Raw genomic sequence first — 15,498 nt, 5'->3', positions numbered from 1 at the left:
CCTTCTGTAGGAAAAGTGTGCCCAGGAGCCCTGGGAATGAGTTCCTCACTAACACATCCAGCCAAGGCTTCCTGATGCATGTGAAGCCCAAGGACCACAGACAGCCTGAAATCAAATCTCCTCCAGGAACCACTTTTTGCAGTGAAAACAGATTAATCTAAAAACTCAACTCTCAGTGCTTGTTTAGTAACTTTAGAAGAGCGAGGTCCTCCCTGTGCTAATCTAGGAGTCATGCTTTCACAAACAAGGACAATGAGAGGCAGGGGTGCAAAACAGGCAATAAACTCCTTTTGTAAATAAAACTTACAGCAGCACAGAGTATCCCCACATGCCTCATCTCTGCCATGCTCCATTGGTGGAATTTCCTTCAGGGTCAAAATGTAACAGCCCCACAAATTACTTTTAGTGCAAACCCCCGGTGCTCAGACCCAGCATTCCTGATCCTCCCCAGCACAGCCTCAACAGCTGCCTCCCATGGAAACCTGGGGGAGACAAGCATCAGGAGGGAAGGGATCATTCTGAATTGTTCATTCCTTCTCAACACACCCTCCACTCCCACTTCTGAAGAACAGCAGTCACTTTCAGAGCTGCCCATTTCTCCTCAGGGCACACCTTGAGAGAACCGAGAGGTAAAAAAGCCCCCACTCCCTATTGCTGCTTCATAAACAACAAGGGATCAAAACACACCAAGAGTAAAGTCCTCTTTCAGCATTTTGCTCAGAAATGTTTTCTCTAGAGAGCATCCTGGGACACGTCCCTGCTGTTTCTGGTGAGCTGCTGCCACTGCTGGCAATGCCACCCCTGGTGAGGGAGGCAATTCCCACCCCAAGTGAGGCCCTGCCAGCCCCATCCCCACATCCACTTGCTTTGGGGAGCTTCTGCTGCCTGTTTAGCACAGCTTGAGGAAAACATGGGCAGCAGCAGCCTGTGGAACACGTTGTAAAGGAAAACTAAAGCACTCATTTAGCAAGGAGCTCATTTTCTTTCACATCCCAGTGGCACAAGCTCACACAATTGTTGCCAGTGCTGCTCTCAGTTTGGCACTGTTTCTAACCCTTGAACTAGCTCTCTACATTTGAAATGAATAATGTTTTAAAAATTACAATTTGAGTTATGTCCTCCAAGCTACTAACACCTCGCCTAAAATTAATTTCTGTTTCAGTTTTCATTTTTAACCTTTGTTTCAAGTAATAATACGACAGAAGATTGCCAAAAGGACCTTGCTGAACAGCCTTCAGTTTGTATTGAAGACAATTTCCATGAAAACTGGAGGTGAACAAGCAAATATTTCCCTATGACAGCAGTGGGAAGGTAGATCTGCTCACACCACACAAAACTCCCACTACTCTGTATTTATCAGAGCAAAGGGAATGCAGAATGGGCATGCACACCCAAATCAGCTTTAATTGCTGCCAGGATGTTGCAATGTGCACGGTGCTGCTCCCCAGAGCCTCTCCAGGAGCTGCACAGAAGCCCTCACACTGCCAGAGGTGCTGGCTCTACCTCCACAGCAGCCCTTGGGCATTAAATTATACAAAACTGCACCCCCAGCACCCTCCCAAGGGCTCTGCATTAAAACCACCCTTGAATTACACAAACTGCACCCCCAGCACCCTCCCAAGGGCTCTGCATTAAAACCACCCTTGAATTACACAGACTGCACCCCCAGGACCCTCCCAAGGGCTCTGCATTAAAACCACCCTTGAATTACACAGACTGCACCCCCAGGACCCTCCCAAAGGGCTCTGCATTAAAACCACCCTTGAATTACACAGACTGCACCCCCAGGACCCTCCCAAAGGGCTCTGCATTAAAACCACCTTCCCCCAGATCTCCTGGAACACTGAGATTGATTTTTCACGCACTGCTCCTACTTGCCCTGGAATATGCACTAAAAGGCCACGGATTTGTGAACACCTGCAGCTGATCCAAGCTGCACATCCGCAGCCAGCTCTCCCTCCCTGCACACTGGGGCTCTGAAGGAAGAGGGAAGCAGATTTATTTATCTCTGGCAATCTCTCAAGTGCAAGTCACCCCAGCCCTGGCTCCAAAGCCCTCTCCAAGGCTGTGCCTTGCAGGTTCCCTGTTCAGACTTGCAGGCCATTAGCAAAGGGGCAGAGCTGGCTCCTCTGACACAGATAACAAATCTGCTTCTTGTCTGACTCTGCTCTCTTCAGCAACGTGACAATTAACTCGACATTGGGATTGTCAGGACAAAGTCATCCTGAGCCTGGATCCTGGATTCAGACACCATCACCTCCCTTAAAAACCCCACCAAAATAAAGCCCCAGCATTTAAAACTAATCAGTCCTTTTAAATCCCTGCCAAATACCTATTTATGCCGTGAGCAAATAATTACTTTTCTACAAGGAAGAAAGTATTAATTAAGAGTGTTCAGCAGACTCCTATTCTATAGGGTTTATCTGCCACAGGTGTCAGCCAGAGGTGAGAGACGGATTAGGATACAATCAAGGGCCTTCCAAGTTAAATCTCCTCCTTGTGGTTACCTGTTAATAACAAAGTTGTCACCAAAAGAAAGAATTTAATAGTTTTAATTGAGTTTAATTACTTGGAAACGCCTGGAAAATGGACCAGCTTGGTTGTAGCATTAAAAAAATAATAATTAAAAAAATTCAAAGATAGAAATCCCAGGGTCACATGTTTGAACAAAAAAAAGTCTGTGAGAATAATCATCCTTTCGCTGTAACATTTTATACCTTGATCAAAATTTGAGACATGAACAAGACTTTCCCAGAATAATGGGAAATTAACCATGTGCATGAGTTCTAGTTCAAGTAAATTCATGTCTTTTTCAGGAAAAAACCCACATTTCACTCTTTTACTAACTACACCTAAGTAGCTTAGCTTGCAATTTTATCTCTTTAATAACACAGGCTACAGCAGACTGAGCCTCACAGAGCTTTCCCAGTGAAAGTATTTGTGAGAAAAGTTGTTTAAAGTAAGGAAAGTAGTTGAGGACCCAAAGGCCATTTTCAGAAGTGATTTACTTAAAGGAGTACACTTCAGGCTTTTTTGAAAAGGACCATCCCTTTTCTAACAGAACCTCTCAGTTTTTCAAGGTCCAAACTTTTTCCCACTAAAATAAGGACATTGTTTATGAAAAGATTGATACATCCAGGTTTATTGGACAATTTACTGAATTTAAATGATTAGTGTCATAAGACAGCACAGTGTGACCTTGTGGGAAGGCCACGATGGAGAGCAAATGTAACTGAATCCCTTTTCTTCAGGTACCTTTTCATATTCACCCTTCCTGTGATTTTAGGGGCACTTCTGAATATTCTTACTGTCTACTGAACAACTCCTTTTACTGTCATGTCTCTTCACATATGGCTGGAAATTATTCCAATAACCAAACGGGCACACAAGCCACTAAATCTCACATTTAGGGTCACACAGAGGGTGAAAAGTCTCTCCTCCCTCTGGAAAGGAGCTGTGCTTAGGGACAGGCAGCAAGGAGCACACTAATTTATCCAGGGTCTGAACCCATCAAGCCTGAAGTGGATTCCAGTCCTGTACAAGAATATGGAATATGTACCTAAATACAGGTTAAAGGCTGAGCATTGATGCTTGAGGATAAATAGGAATTATTTTTATTTAGTAACACAAACGGTTCATGACCAAAAACCTACAAATAATTTCTTTTTACTGTACGTGGCATGCATTTCAGAAAAGGGAGTGGAATTTAAACCAAATCAATCTTAATTTCCTTCCCCTCAGCACAGGAAAGTCACTGTATTTCTATATGAAAGCCCTTGATTGCCCTGTGAAAAACACAAAACTTCTGGAAAGCTTGGTGGAAACACACCATGGAGTGTAATCCTCAGCACAATGACATAGTTTGCACATGCAGCTTCCTAAAAAAAGTCATGTCCCCTTGGTTTTTCAAACTTTTTCCCCTTAAAACTTCAGTCCCAATTCAACCAAAGCAGGTTCCCCTTCCTCGAGCTTGTTTAATAACCCGGCATTGTTTCTGCTATTTATTTTATGTCAAAAATAATCCTTTAATAGTCCCAAATGCCACGTGTGCAGCTTGCTCAGAAGCCCTCCTGCTCCCCTAAGCTCCAGGACAAGGGGTTACATCCCCAGGAGCTCAGAGCATCTCTGTGCCCACCTCCAGCCTGCTGGGATCTGCTTTTGCTGCTCCTGCTGCTGCTGCTTCTCATCGCAATGATAAACACAGATGTCTGCTCCCGAAATACACGTTTGAAACAATCAAATGGCTGGAATTATTTACTCCCTTCTCTCCAATAATGAGCTAAATAATTGATATAGCAGCATGTCTAAAGTAACAGACTTCTTTATTACCTGCAGTGATTGAATGCTTCTTTAATTTAACTTAAAAAGGCATTAAACACAAGGTTTAGCCTCCAGTGGGTAAAAAAATCTCCAACTTCCTCAGAAAATCCTTTCCAAATTGTATTCATCTTGACTTAATCCATGATCTACTGAGTGAATTAGGCTCTATTTGTTTTGAAAATCTATTTTATGGAGTTCCAAGGGCTGTGTTTTCCTTAGGAAGGACTTATTCTGCCTTTCTGCCCAGGATGCCTGCTAGCAGCCCTCAGCAGAGGCCTCTGCAGGTTCTGAACGTCCCAAGGTGCCCCACACATATGACTAACAAAATGTAAATAAACACAGCTGAGCCAGTAAGAAATTGGAAGGTTTTCTCATTAAAGAAATAAAATAAACAGATGTCCTTAAGCACTTTGGCTCATGTTTGTCAAAGGGATGGAAAACTCTCAGATGTTGGAGCAGCAGTCATGATATAAGGCCACATCTCAAGCGAGAGAAGGGGAAAAAAGCAATGCCCTGGCACTCAGAATTAACTAATAGTTCTCAAGGGAGGCCCCTTTTGATTTGAACCTTAGCAACTTCTACAAATAGTTTTTAACAGCCGAGCAATAAAATGGGGTTTTATTCCTTCTCAGTTTGTAAAGTAGTAAAGGACAGGCTCGGCCATTAGGAGCATGAATCACCAGCAGATTTGATTAAATCCCCATGGTGTTTCAATCAGGTCCTGCCTTTAGGGTCCTGTGAGAGAACAAAGCAGGGAAAAGCACAAGCTACTTGAAGCACTCAGTGAAACCAGGGAAGGGGAAAAAAAAAGAAATTAAAAAAATCAAACCTTGTGTTTTACAAGGATCTCGTGTAGAGCCAAGGAGGAACTTTTCAATGACTTTTTTTTAAATTGGAAATTATAATTCATTCAAAGGAAAACTTTTCATAAGAACACGTAACAGCCAGTGAAACTTTTGAGGAATAAGGTTTCTTAGATCCACAACATCATTTCTGGTGAGAACAAGACAGTCCAGTTCACAGCCAGCACACAGCAGCTATAACATTTGTTCCAATGCTAGAAAATCATATTTATGACCTGTCCTCAACTGGGCCAAGCAGAAACTTTTCCTACTCTCTCCAAAAGGTCCTGCTATGATTGGTGGACCCTCTCCTGGGTGACTGCAAGTCTCTCATCAGAGAGGCCCAGCCCATGTTTGCACAGGCTGGAAAGCTGAGGGCATCTCCTGTCTGCTCACGGCTTCAGTAAACCTCATGCTGCCACTTCTGAAACACAAAAGCATTAAAAAAATGTGGCTGTCACAGAAAAGCAGCCCCTGCTTCACACAAGCACCTCTGAGGCACACTGCAAGCCCTCAGGGAGTGCACAGAGGCTGCTGCACATAAAGCAAGCACACAGCCCCAGCTCCCGGGGCAGGGTCACACAGGGGAGCTGCACTGAAGCTTAACCCGCACCCAGAGCACGGCTCTGCACGATTTTAAACCAGGACATAACGTGCTTTACACATTTTTGCAGTGTGTTCTTTTCTTAGTTTGAGGTAATTCCGAATGCTGAACAATCTCAGAAGTTACATGGCTCTTGCAGGGAATTTTATAGATCTGAACTCCCAGGTATCAGCAGGCACTGTCGAAGTGCTGATAAAGATCCAACACAATTCAAGAACTTAGACTGTCCTATGTGTTCAAATCTCTAAGCCCAGGTTAAAATAAAATCCTTGTCATTTGATTCCAGGATTTTAGAGTATCTTGGATATAAAAATGAATTTTAACTCCAGTTTTCACTTTACTCACAAGTCACTTGGACACTTCAATACCAAGAAGTGGGATGCAACACAGAACAAGAATACACATTCTTGGAACAATACAAAATACTAAGAAAAGGTATTGGCTTCACAGAACTCCCTCAAATTAGGAAAACAACACCCCCACTGCTCCCTTTTTTCCTTGATACCAGTCCTTCAAAAAGCATAAGAATGAAACTGCAGTATAATACTTGAACACAAATTTCTGCAACTCTTTCAGTCTGAGAAATTTTAAGGCTTAGACAGCACAGGTTATGGAACAAACTTGCCAATATCCCAGTTGGGGAAAGAGGAATAGAGTCATGATTATTTTTGGCACAGGACTGCATGCAATCTCCTCATACTGTTTCTGAATTACTACCACCAAAAGAGTCTTTCTATGTCAAACAAGCCCCTTGACTTTTACCCAACTCCTGTGAAAGCCCAGCAGCACTGTTATGGATTTTGAGCCATTTTTCCCCACTATGTTCAGTCAATGATCTGGGGACAAACCTTTGCTGACCTGGCCAAGGCTGCAGCCATCTCCCTGTGGAGCAGGAGCTCCATCACACACACCTAAGGGTTAAAAAGGCTCCGTGGACACCACTAAAAGCCACAAGGGTCGACATCTGCTGAGGGCTGTAGGCGCATGGTAAATATTCTGCAGCCATAGAGTGATCAGAAAGCTGCAGAACAGGTTTTATAAACCCTCCTGAACATAATACCCAGGGTTACCTGGCCCTGCAACTTTTGGGGAGTTGCCTTTTCTTGTCACCCTATGGCAAAGAAATTAAGACCGAATTTCTGATGACTCTGCAATCCATGGGCTACAGCAAAGGGTTGGGAAGAGAGGACAAAAAGGAGCAGCCTAGGCTGGGCTATTCATTCATGCTTCAACTTTCAGTACATTTTGGGTTTTAACTGCAATTGGTGCTGTGGGCAAAGTATTTTCTAAACACCTCAGAGTAACTCTCAATGCCCTGAGGAGGCCATATGTATGTTAAGAGCCACAGAGAAAACAAAGAGAATTTTCCCATGAAGTCAGATCAGAAAATATGCATTGAAGCATTAACCATTAATAACATGACTTTTTGTGAGTCCTTTCTCCTCTTTTTTTCTCATTTTTTGGACAGCTGCCTGTTGCTGCCATCACCAAGGAAGGGGCAACAGACACAACCATTTGTGATTAAGTAGCATAAGAACACAGGAATTTAGCCCCAGATCTCTGAAGCTGTGGTTGGTGCTCCTCCTCCCGTCTTTCAAGAAAAATCACCCCAGAAAGAGGTGTTATTCTTCAGCTTTAACAACTTTACAGACTAATTCTTTGAGCACCTGCAGCTCCACCAGTGCCACAGACAGGATGATACTGGGAGATAAATGTTGGCCAGGGGATGGTCAGGATCACATAAACTCACACCTCTTCTGGAGAAGGACAGAGAGAACCAAGATCTCCATGTGAGAGATTTAATTATAAGCATATGCATGTCTAATTACAGCCATGTGAATTCTTTCATGGAGAATTTTGGTTTTGATACTTAATTTACTTGGAGATTAACACTTCCTACACTACTGAAGTAAGAGATTCTGGAACTATTAACCTCTGGCTGCTTCACTTGTACTTGATAGTTTTGAATTGTGCTACCATTTAACAGTTCCCAGGACAGCCTGTCTGAGTGTTCTGTATTTCCCTCTTGGTTTAAAGTCTGTTCCAAAGCCCACCAAAGCCTCTGGTTGTCTTTGGATCAAGCCACCAGCCTATAATAGTTTTATAAGTATTATAAACCATTTCCCTTACAGGAGAGTCCTGAGGAATTTAATACTGATGAAACAAATGAAGAACTGCAAAGCAAAAAGTCCTTCTAGAGAAGTTGCTCAAGGAACCTGTCATAACTCAATAGAGAAGGTGATTGATTCTTCCAAAATAATTCTCCAAATACATGATTCTCTAAATTAGTATAAAGGAAACAGCCAACAGAAGCCCCCACACAGCAGATTCCAACTCTACACCCTCTAAACGTGTGCAGGAGGCAGCAGGTGAAGGCATCTGCTTCAGGGGTGCTGTGCTAGACAAAGCCAGCCCATTAAGGGAATTCTCCCCATGAATTCAGCAGCCCCTGCCCAAGGCTGAGCTCGACCACAGAGCAGATCTGCACACCCTCAGTTTGTTTCCTGATCCTGCCTAATTCTTTCTGGTGTTTGTAGGCAGCAGGTCTGAGCTTACACACGCACACCTCGTTCATTATGTTCTCTGGGAAAAGTCACCACTTCAATTACCTTGTACAACATGGCCCTGGGTAAATCCCTGCCTGGAAACACATGCTTGGTTTTCAGAGGGTGCTGCTAGAAGTCTTAGCAGCATTCCAAGTGCTGCAGTAGACTTCCACACCACAAACACCATTTTATATCCTTTACAACTGTGCACATCTAACCGTGAACAATAAATCTATCTTACTAATTACACGTTCAGCTTGTTATAACCATCATAAAAAAGTACAGCTGGTAAAGCCATGAAATGATGTCAAATCATATTTCTGCTTTCTGAGAGAAGCTGGGTTATTTTCCAGTCTCCTGATGAAGCTGAGTGCTCAAAGCCATGTGTGGAAACAGCTGCCAACTATGTCATCCACCTTTAATTAGGTAATGATATTGTCTTTTTTCCTACCCATTTAAAAGTGCTTGACATTCTGTAATTCAAAGTGACTTAGGTGTTTATCATAAAAAGCTGCCTTAGGAAGAAATTGAAGCACATGGTACTAAATCTGAACCAGTGTTTTCTCCTCAGCAGCCAAGTTCAGGCTGCTCAGCCACAGTTATCTAAAAAAATGGAATTGCCTCTGTTTCAAAGAGAGTATCTAAAGTATGGTCAGCTGAACATGTTTCTGAAGCCCCCTTAGACACGTGAGCTTCAGCAGCAATGTGGGAAGCACAGCCAGTTCTTCACGGCAACCCAGACAGAGGAACACAAAATCTCTCTTAAAAAATTGTCTGAGATTTGTAAGAAAACACTGGTCTAACAAAAAAAGTGTCAGCTTATTCAGGCTGGAATTAATGGAGCCTGGCTGCTGGATGCTCTCTCTTGCAGATGACAGACACTGGAAGAACATCCCAGCAAGTGGCAGCTGAACAACACAAGCTTTGGAAAAACAAGGGGCTACTTGCAACATGAAAGGGAGGTAAATTAAATTTTCACATGTTCGGAGGAAATACCACAAGACACGTTTATACAAATATGTCTGAATAAAACAGGCAGCATCTGTTTGAATAGCTGGCTCATTAGCTGCCCCCACAGTTCCCAACACAATTTGGCTGGACAAGCAGTAATGCTAAAAAAATTAAATTTTACCTTCCCATATCTGGATGCAAAGGTTCCCGTGAGTAAGGAGTGAAAAATAATTATCGTCTCATCCAAATCCCATACAAACACACGCTGTGATGACAGATGGGGTGGAAAAAAGAAATATAGTTACATATTAGGCAACTGCAAGAACAGGTTCAGTCAGGAAATATGTCCTGTTGGACTAGAGATTTTTAAGATCTCAAGCCATTTGGAGCACTGACTGGATGTTTTGTGAAAGCAGGCAAAATGAAACATCAGGAATTTTGGAACTGCCATCCCAAGAGCCTGCTCTCCTAACAACCACAGAAATCCCCTGTTGCCTATCAAGTCAAGGGAACAAAACATCAGACTTACAAAAAGCCCAAAGGAAAAAAAAGGGTACTTATGAAGAATAGTTTGAGATGTTGATAACACAGAAATTGAGCAATTGTTTTGACTACTCGTGCCTGCAGGTTCCAGTTCTATTACTAATTCTGTTCTGTCTCTCAGATTTGCTAACAGAGGCAACTGTTCATCCTTGTTGGATGTACCAAAGGAATATAAATTAAAGTTATTACCTCAATCTCACTGTCAGCAGTAGGGGAAGGATCGTTGCTTCTTTTTGACCGGGCTCGTACCTTGCCATCTGACCCTCTGTGATGTCTGTCTGTCTCTACATCTTTTGCTGGTGTTGTTGAATATTCCCCTGTTAGGAGAAAGAAATTCCACTGTAAGCCTAAATTTTGTCACTGTAATTAGAGCACGAAACCTTTAATGGAAAAGCAACAGAAACACTGTGAGAACACAATGAGAAAATCTTACTCTTTTCACACCAATAGCTAACAGTGTAAAAGAAATAAGTTTTAATTCCTAAGATTTGTTAAAACCATTTCAAGAATCACCAAAACCACATATATAACATCTCAAAAAGAACATGTCGCTTCAAAAAACCTTACCAAAATTTTCACTGGAAAGAAAAAACTTTTGGAATTTTACTCCCCCCCATTCTTTTCAAAGACAGAAATTAGAAAGAACCCAAGACCGATTACTTGACTTCTGAAATTTACAGACTTCTGAAAGTCCAATTACAGACTTCTGAAATTTTTTTTCAAATCATTTTGGTTTTGTTTTCTTTTTTAAAATTAATGAATGAGAATGATTGAAAATATACTTCAACATCAACTTTTATTAAAAAATACAGCACTAACCTGTTGAGCCTTACCCCATTTCTCAGAGGATGGTATTTTAGAAATAACTGAGAAGACACAGTTAAAAGCAAACTTCCCATGTATAAAGTATCTGTTTTGATTGGCTTGAGTCTCACAGATCTGTCTGGGTTTCACTCACCTTACATTACAAATCCTTTTCAAACATATTTTTCTTTACACCTTGCTAAGTTGTGGCCTCTGCAACTTCCTAGAATAACCATACTCTTCTTCAGAGAAGCTGGGATTGTGCCTAGGAAGCCTTTTAGAAATTATCCTTTCTCAAAAAGGCTGAGATAAGATCTAAGGAACGGAAAATCCTCCAACTGCTTTTAGAGCAGTCTGTGATCACTTCTTTTTAAATAACAATGCTAGTTTATTTTTCTTTTAGATCAACCACAGATGTTCAGATTTGTTCTGTAAGTCAGCAGACCTTCAGTGGGTGTGTACTGTGATCATCCATCAATTGTGTGGTGTTTTATATAAATGTTATTGCACACCAATGAAAACTAGCAGGGAAGTGATATTTGAAGATTGCTCTTGAACAGGACACTGGGGGATCATAATCCACCAGTAATTCCATAAACTACTTAAGCTTTGAAACTTTAAAAATTAGGCATTCAAAGAGGAGACACAAATTTTGAAGCTTTTTTTTGGCGTGGGATTCATCTCAAACTTTCATATCAGACACAGTTTGTGCAGATTTTTTGAAGAGGGACTTTCTCTTGATGTTGTTTATGAATGCACGATATTAAGTGTTGCTGTAAGAGGTGAATATAATCCTTGACAAAGATATGGGCTAAAAAGTCATCAGACACTGAGGAAACTGAATTTTTCAAAGTATGGCTGTTTGTTTTGAATTCATGGCCATCCACGGCAGCCCTCGGTGCTGCTCTGGGGTTGGTATGTCATTGTCATTCTGTACTACTTAGAGGAGATCAAACCTCAAATACTCACAAAACCAACACAGGATGGTTTTAGAGAGCTTGGACATTCCAATCTCTTCCCTAACCCCTGTATAAGGACTGTTCAGTGCTAGAAAACCCGAGCATTTAAAAAACATTTAAAAAATACATTTAAAATACGCATTTAAAAAACTCCAACAACGAGAGGACAGCATTTACATCTCCAGATGGCTGAGGCTGCCAGGCTGGGAGCACAAGAGAGGCACCTACCAGAGAGAGATTCTGTGCTCTGGCTGGTGATGTTGTGGGAAGACTCCTGCAGGGAGTAGGTGGAGGTGGGGATGGCCGAGGGGCTGATGCTGTTGGCAGACACGTACGGGGAGTTGTAGGACGAGCTGTAATACTGAGAGTACTGGCTCTGAGGGAAGCTGGGATACGAGGAATATTCCTTGGAGGGAGAAAAAGAAACAGCTAACTGGCATGGACCTGGTTTTATCTTACAAACAAGCAAGCCACCACAAAAGCTGTGTTACTTGTGCACGCAGCAAGTCACGGCTCGGGGACATTTCACTGAAGAACTGCATTGCATTCACTTAGGAAATTACATTTCTGCTTCTCACAAATATACTCCTATTTCATTATGCTAGACTAACCAGCAAGAGGCCAGAAATCTGGCAAGTTCTGGGTTTTTTGATAGGATTTTAGTTATCAGTGCTGACACATTTTATATTACAGAGTTTAACAATTTAATGTAAGAGTGAAGTAGGGCGGCTTTCTGAAAGGGGCCATGATGGGACACATAATCTTTGCAAACAACAAAACACCTAAGAAATTGCAAGAACAGAATGAACAACTGGGTGAGGGAAGGAGTAAAACAGGCTGCATTTTCCCATCCTCAGCAACATCTTCTGATCAGCTCTTAGGCTAAAAATATGAAAAGAAAGTAGCAATTTTTTTTGCAGCAATGCTCACGACAGTCTGCCCAACTATCTCAGCAATAAATAAATAAATGCCTGAGTGATCTTGCCTACCTACAGAAAAAATGAACTAAATACATGAGGTGCAAGTGACCTTGGAGAGCTGAGGTATCACAAAACTCTGCCTTGATTTTAAGGCACCCAAAGAAACCCTATAGCATTATCCTTAAATGTTTGGTGGGTGCATTGTGAAAAGCAGGACACTAGAAAACATTACAAAATGCATCTCTGAACAATCAAAGCACAAAAGGTTTAATTTGTTTCTTTTTGTTTTAATTGCAACTCCTGTCCTTGTCCACCAAATTTGCTTTTCCAGACAGAGAACTGTGTTCAAGCTCTGGGCATTGTCTTTGAGCAGAAGGCTTTTATTCCCTCAGAAATTATAATTAGCCTCTGGTATTAAATAAAATTAATTAATAAATAGTCTTTAGAAAGACTAAAAGCACTTTCCTCTTTAACAGCTTACATCTTTGTCTGTGACAGCTATTTCATTAACTTTCAGTCACCAGGGAGCTCTCAAGAACAAAGACTCAAATTGTCATAAGAACAATTAGACTTGAAAAGAAATGAGATAATTTCATTGTTTTCTGCTACAGAAGATTACAAAATAATTTAAAAAGCCCAGCTTTTCCCCCTGTTTAGGCAACCTCCATACTTCAATCAAATGCCCTTCTGTCAGTAATGCTGATGTTTTAAGTCCAAACTGCAGCAACAAAGAAATTGCCCACTGTTGCCATTAAAAATACAAGTCAACAATCACCCTACAAACAAGGAACTGAAATTACTGGCCAACCAAAACACATTTTCTGGGACAGTGTACTCATTTGTTTGCTCCAAACAAGAAGAGCCATTTGCTACTGGAAAACATCTGTCTTGTGTTTTATTTATGCACACACATTCACCAAGGTATCTGAGGCATGGAGGCTATGGACAGGTGTGCCCTCAAAGAGGAAAGTGCACAGACAGCTCAGATGGCTCAACATCCAGCAGGGGCTGCCAAGGCCTCTCTCAGATTGTCCACACTTGCTGCACAGTGCCAGCACAGAGATGACAGGACTCTGGGAGCCATCCCCTCTGGAGAGGATGCACAACATAGCTGAAAGCTGTGAGATGGCAGAAGAATGAGGAAACTCAGTCAGAGACTGCCAGGGCACCCTGCTCCTGGCAAGGACTGCACTCTGTGTGTGTGCACTGAGACACATCTGAACATTAACCAGGGTACCCTGAAATCCAGCAAACAGACAGGCCCAAGGAGTAGAACACAATGGTGTTCAGCAAAACACAAAGCAATACCTTCCTTAAATATATGAGAACACTAAAATAATCTCTCTGATCTATAAACCTTGCAAGTGGTTTAAAATAAGTGACAGGGTTGCCAGCAACAGGTGCTGAACCATACCTGATGCACAGCACTGAATCCTGCAGAATTTGTCAGGCCGTTGGCTCCCTGGTAAATCCCTGTTGTGCCTGAGGGAAAGAGTGTAACAGTCATAAGACACACCAGCAATCAAAGTAACAGGGTATGTTAATTCAAGTAATTTCCAACAGGAAGTAAAATACCAGCTCACTGCAAAAAAGTATGGCACAAATCTGAGGCTGTAAAAACTTTGGGCTGTTACTGGGGTTTACTGACTGAAAGGCATTCATTACATGCACTAAAATATTGATTATTGGCTGGGAAACACAGCTGGAACACAAGGATTCAGCCCAGATTTAAAATTCAGTTACTTCTTTTTACAATAAGTAATGGAATAGTATTTTTTATCTTCTCCTCCTGTAGGAAAACCCCTCAGATCACACAGACATCCTCCCACATGTGCTGTTTCATGCATGGGTATCTGTCCTAATTGATCAGGTACCCAGGAGTTTTCAGAAGAAGAATCTGTTCCCTGGTGTTGGGATTCCCAATGTGAGAGCAATATTGCTGAGATTTCTGGGACAGCAAAGATATTTCTTCATCCTGGGATATCAGGAAGGGAAGGATGGACATGGTTCTGTCCCAGGCAGAGCAGCTGATGTTCAGCCAGGCTCCCTCAGCTGCAGGAAGCACCACCACAAAGACTTTGTTTGGAGAAGTAAAGAAATGGTCTGTCTTTGCCTCCCATCAGGCAGAGGTAGCAGAGCCATAAGCTCTCCTCTCCTCTCAAGTTCTAGCCTTGATTTAACCTCACTCTACGCTGGTTTTGATTTCAGCATTTTTCATTTCATATGGTGTGTCAAAGAGGTGTGATTTTGGTGCTGCCTAGCTGCACTGGGCTCATTTTGGCTTCATTGTGTCACCTCAGTGTACCATCAGACTGACCTAATCTGTACCTCATCAGACCTTTGGCCTTTTTTCCTCATCTGGCTTCTCACCATGTGAGTGACTTTGGGCAGAGCTGTTTTAACCATATGACACTCTGCACGTCTTCATGTGGCAACCATCCTCTGAGGTTCCACTTGCTTGTTTTTATTTTAGGACACCAGATTAGCTGGGGAATGGACAGCTGAACAAACCCCACTCTGCCAAGTGCAGCTACAAAGCACATGCACTGAGAAATAAATCTCAAGCCAAAAAGAAACGAGAGAGAGGACTCTGCCCTCCTGAACTAATTCGTTGCCACATGTGGTCTTTAAAAAGAAAATAGCAGAGAGGACGAAAACAGAGTGCAGGTGACTGCCAGGTACCTGGAGCCTGGGTCTCTCCAGGGCCCAGAATGTGCTGGCTGGGAGCTGAGCCAGTGCAGGTGGGATTGGGGATCCTTCTCCTGGCATTCCTGCCTTGGGGGCAGCTCTGGGTGCATCAGTGTCCAATCCCTTCCAACAACCCACATGGGGAATCTGCCCAGAGACAGCAACACATCCAGCTCCTGGCGTTTCCCCACTTCCCACCCGTGACAGGTTTGCCAAAGGTCCCAGGTATGCAGCAGCAGGAAAATATTCCTGTGGCAGCAGCATTTCTCACCACTCAGAAGGAGAGTAATAGAGCCCCAGTGCTTACAGGCAAAAACAACT

The 15,498-nt window shown here is 42.5% G+C and overlaps 1 protein-coding gene across 2 annotated transcripts in view; it reads right to left on the bottom strand.

Annotated features, from left to right (window-relative positions):
- Positions 1-15,498, bottom strand: part of EYA2 (EYA transcriptional coactivator and phosphatase 2) — an 88,177-nt gene that overhangs the window by 15,288 nt on the left and 57,391 nt on the right. For both annotated transcript variants that reach the window (XM_066561409.1, XM_066561408.1), the window contains exons 6-9: positions 13,904-13,971; positions 11,798-11,975; positions 9,996-10,123; positions 9,445-9,528 (exon numbers count right to left, since the gene is read on the bottom strand). In XM_066561409.1, the coding sequence (XP_066417506.1) occupies positions 9,445-9,528; positions 9,996-10,123; positions 11,798-11,975; positions 13,904-13,971 (458 nt within the window). The remainder of the gene's footprint in view (positions 1-9,444; positions 9,529-9,995; positions 10,124-11,797; positions 11,976-13,903; positions 13,972-15,498) is intronic.

The sequence above is a fragment of the Molothrus aeneus genome, chromosome 17 (assembly GCF_037042795.1).
Source record: "Molothrus aeneus isolate 106 chromosome 17, BPBGC_Maene_1.0, whole genome shotgun sequence".
In the NCBI taxonomy this organism is placed as follows: domain Eukaryota; kingdom Metazoa; phylum Chordata; class Aves; order Passeriformes; family Icteridae; genus Molothrus; species Molothrus aeneus.
This window is presented reverse-complemented; position numbering and strand designations above follow the sequence as displayed.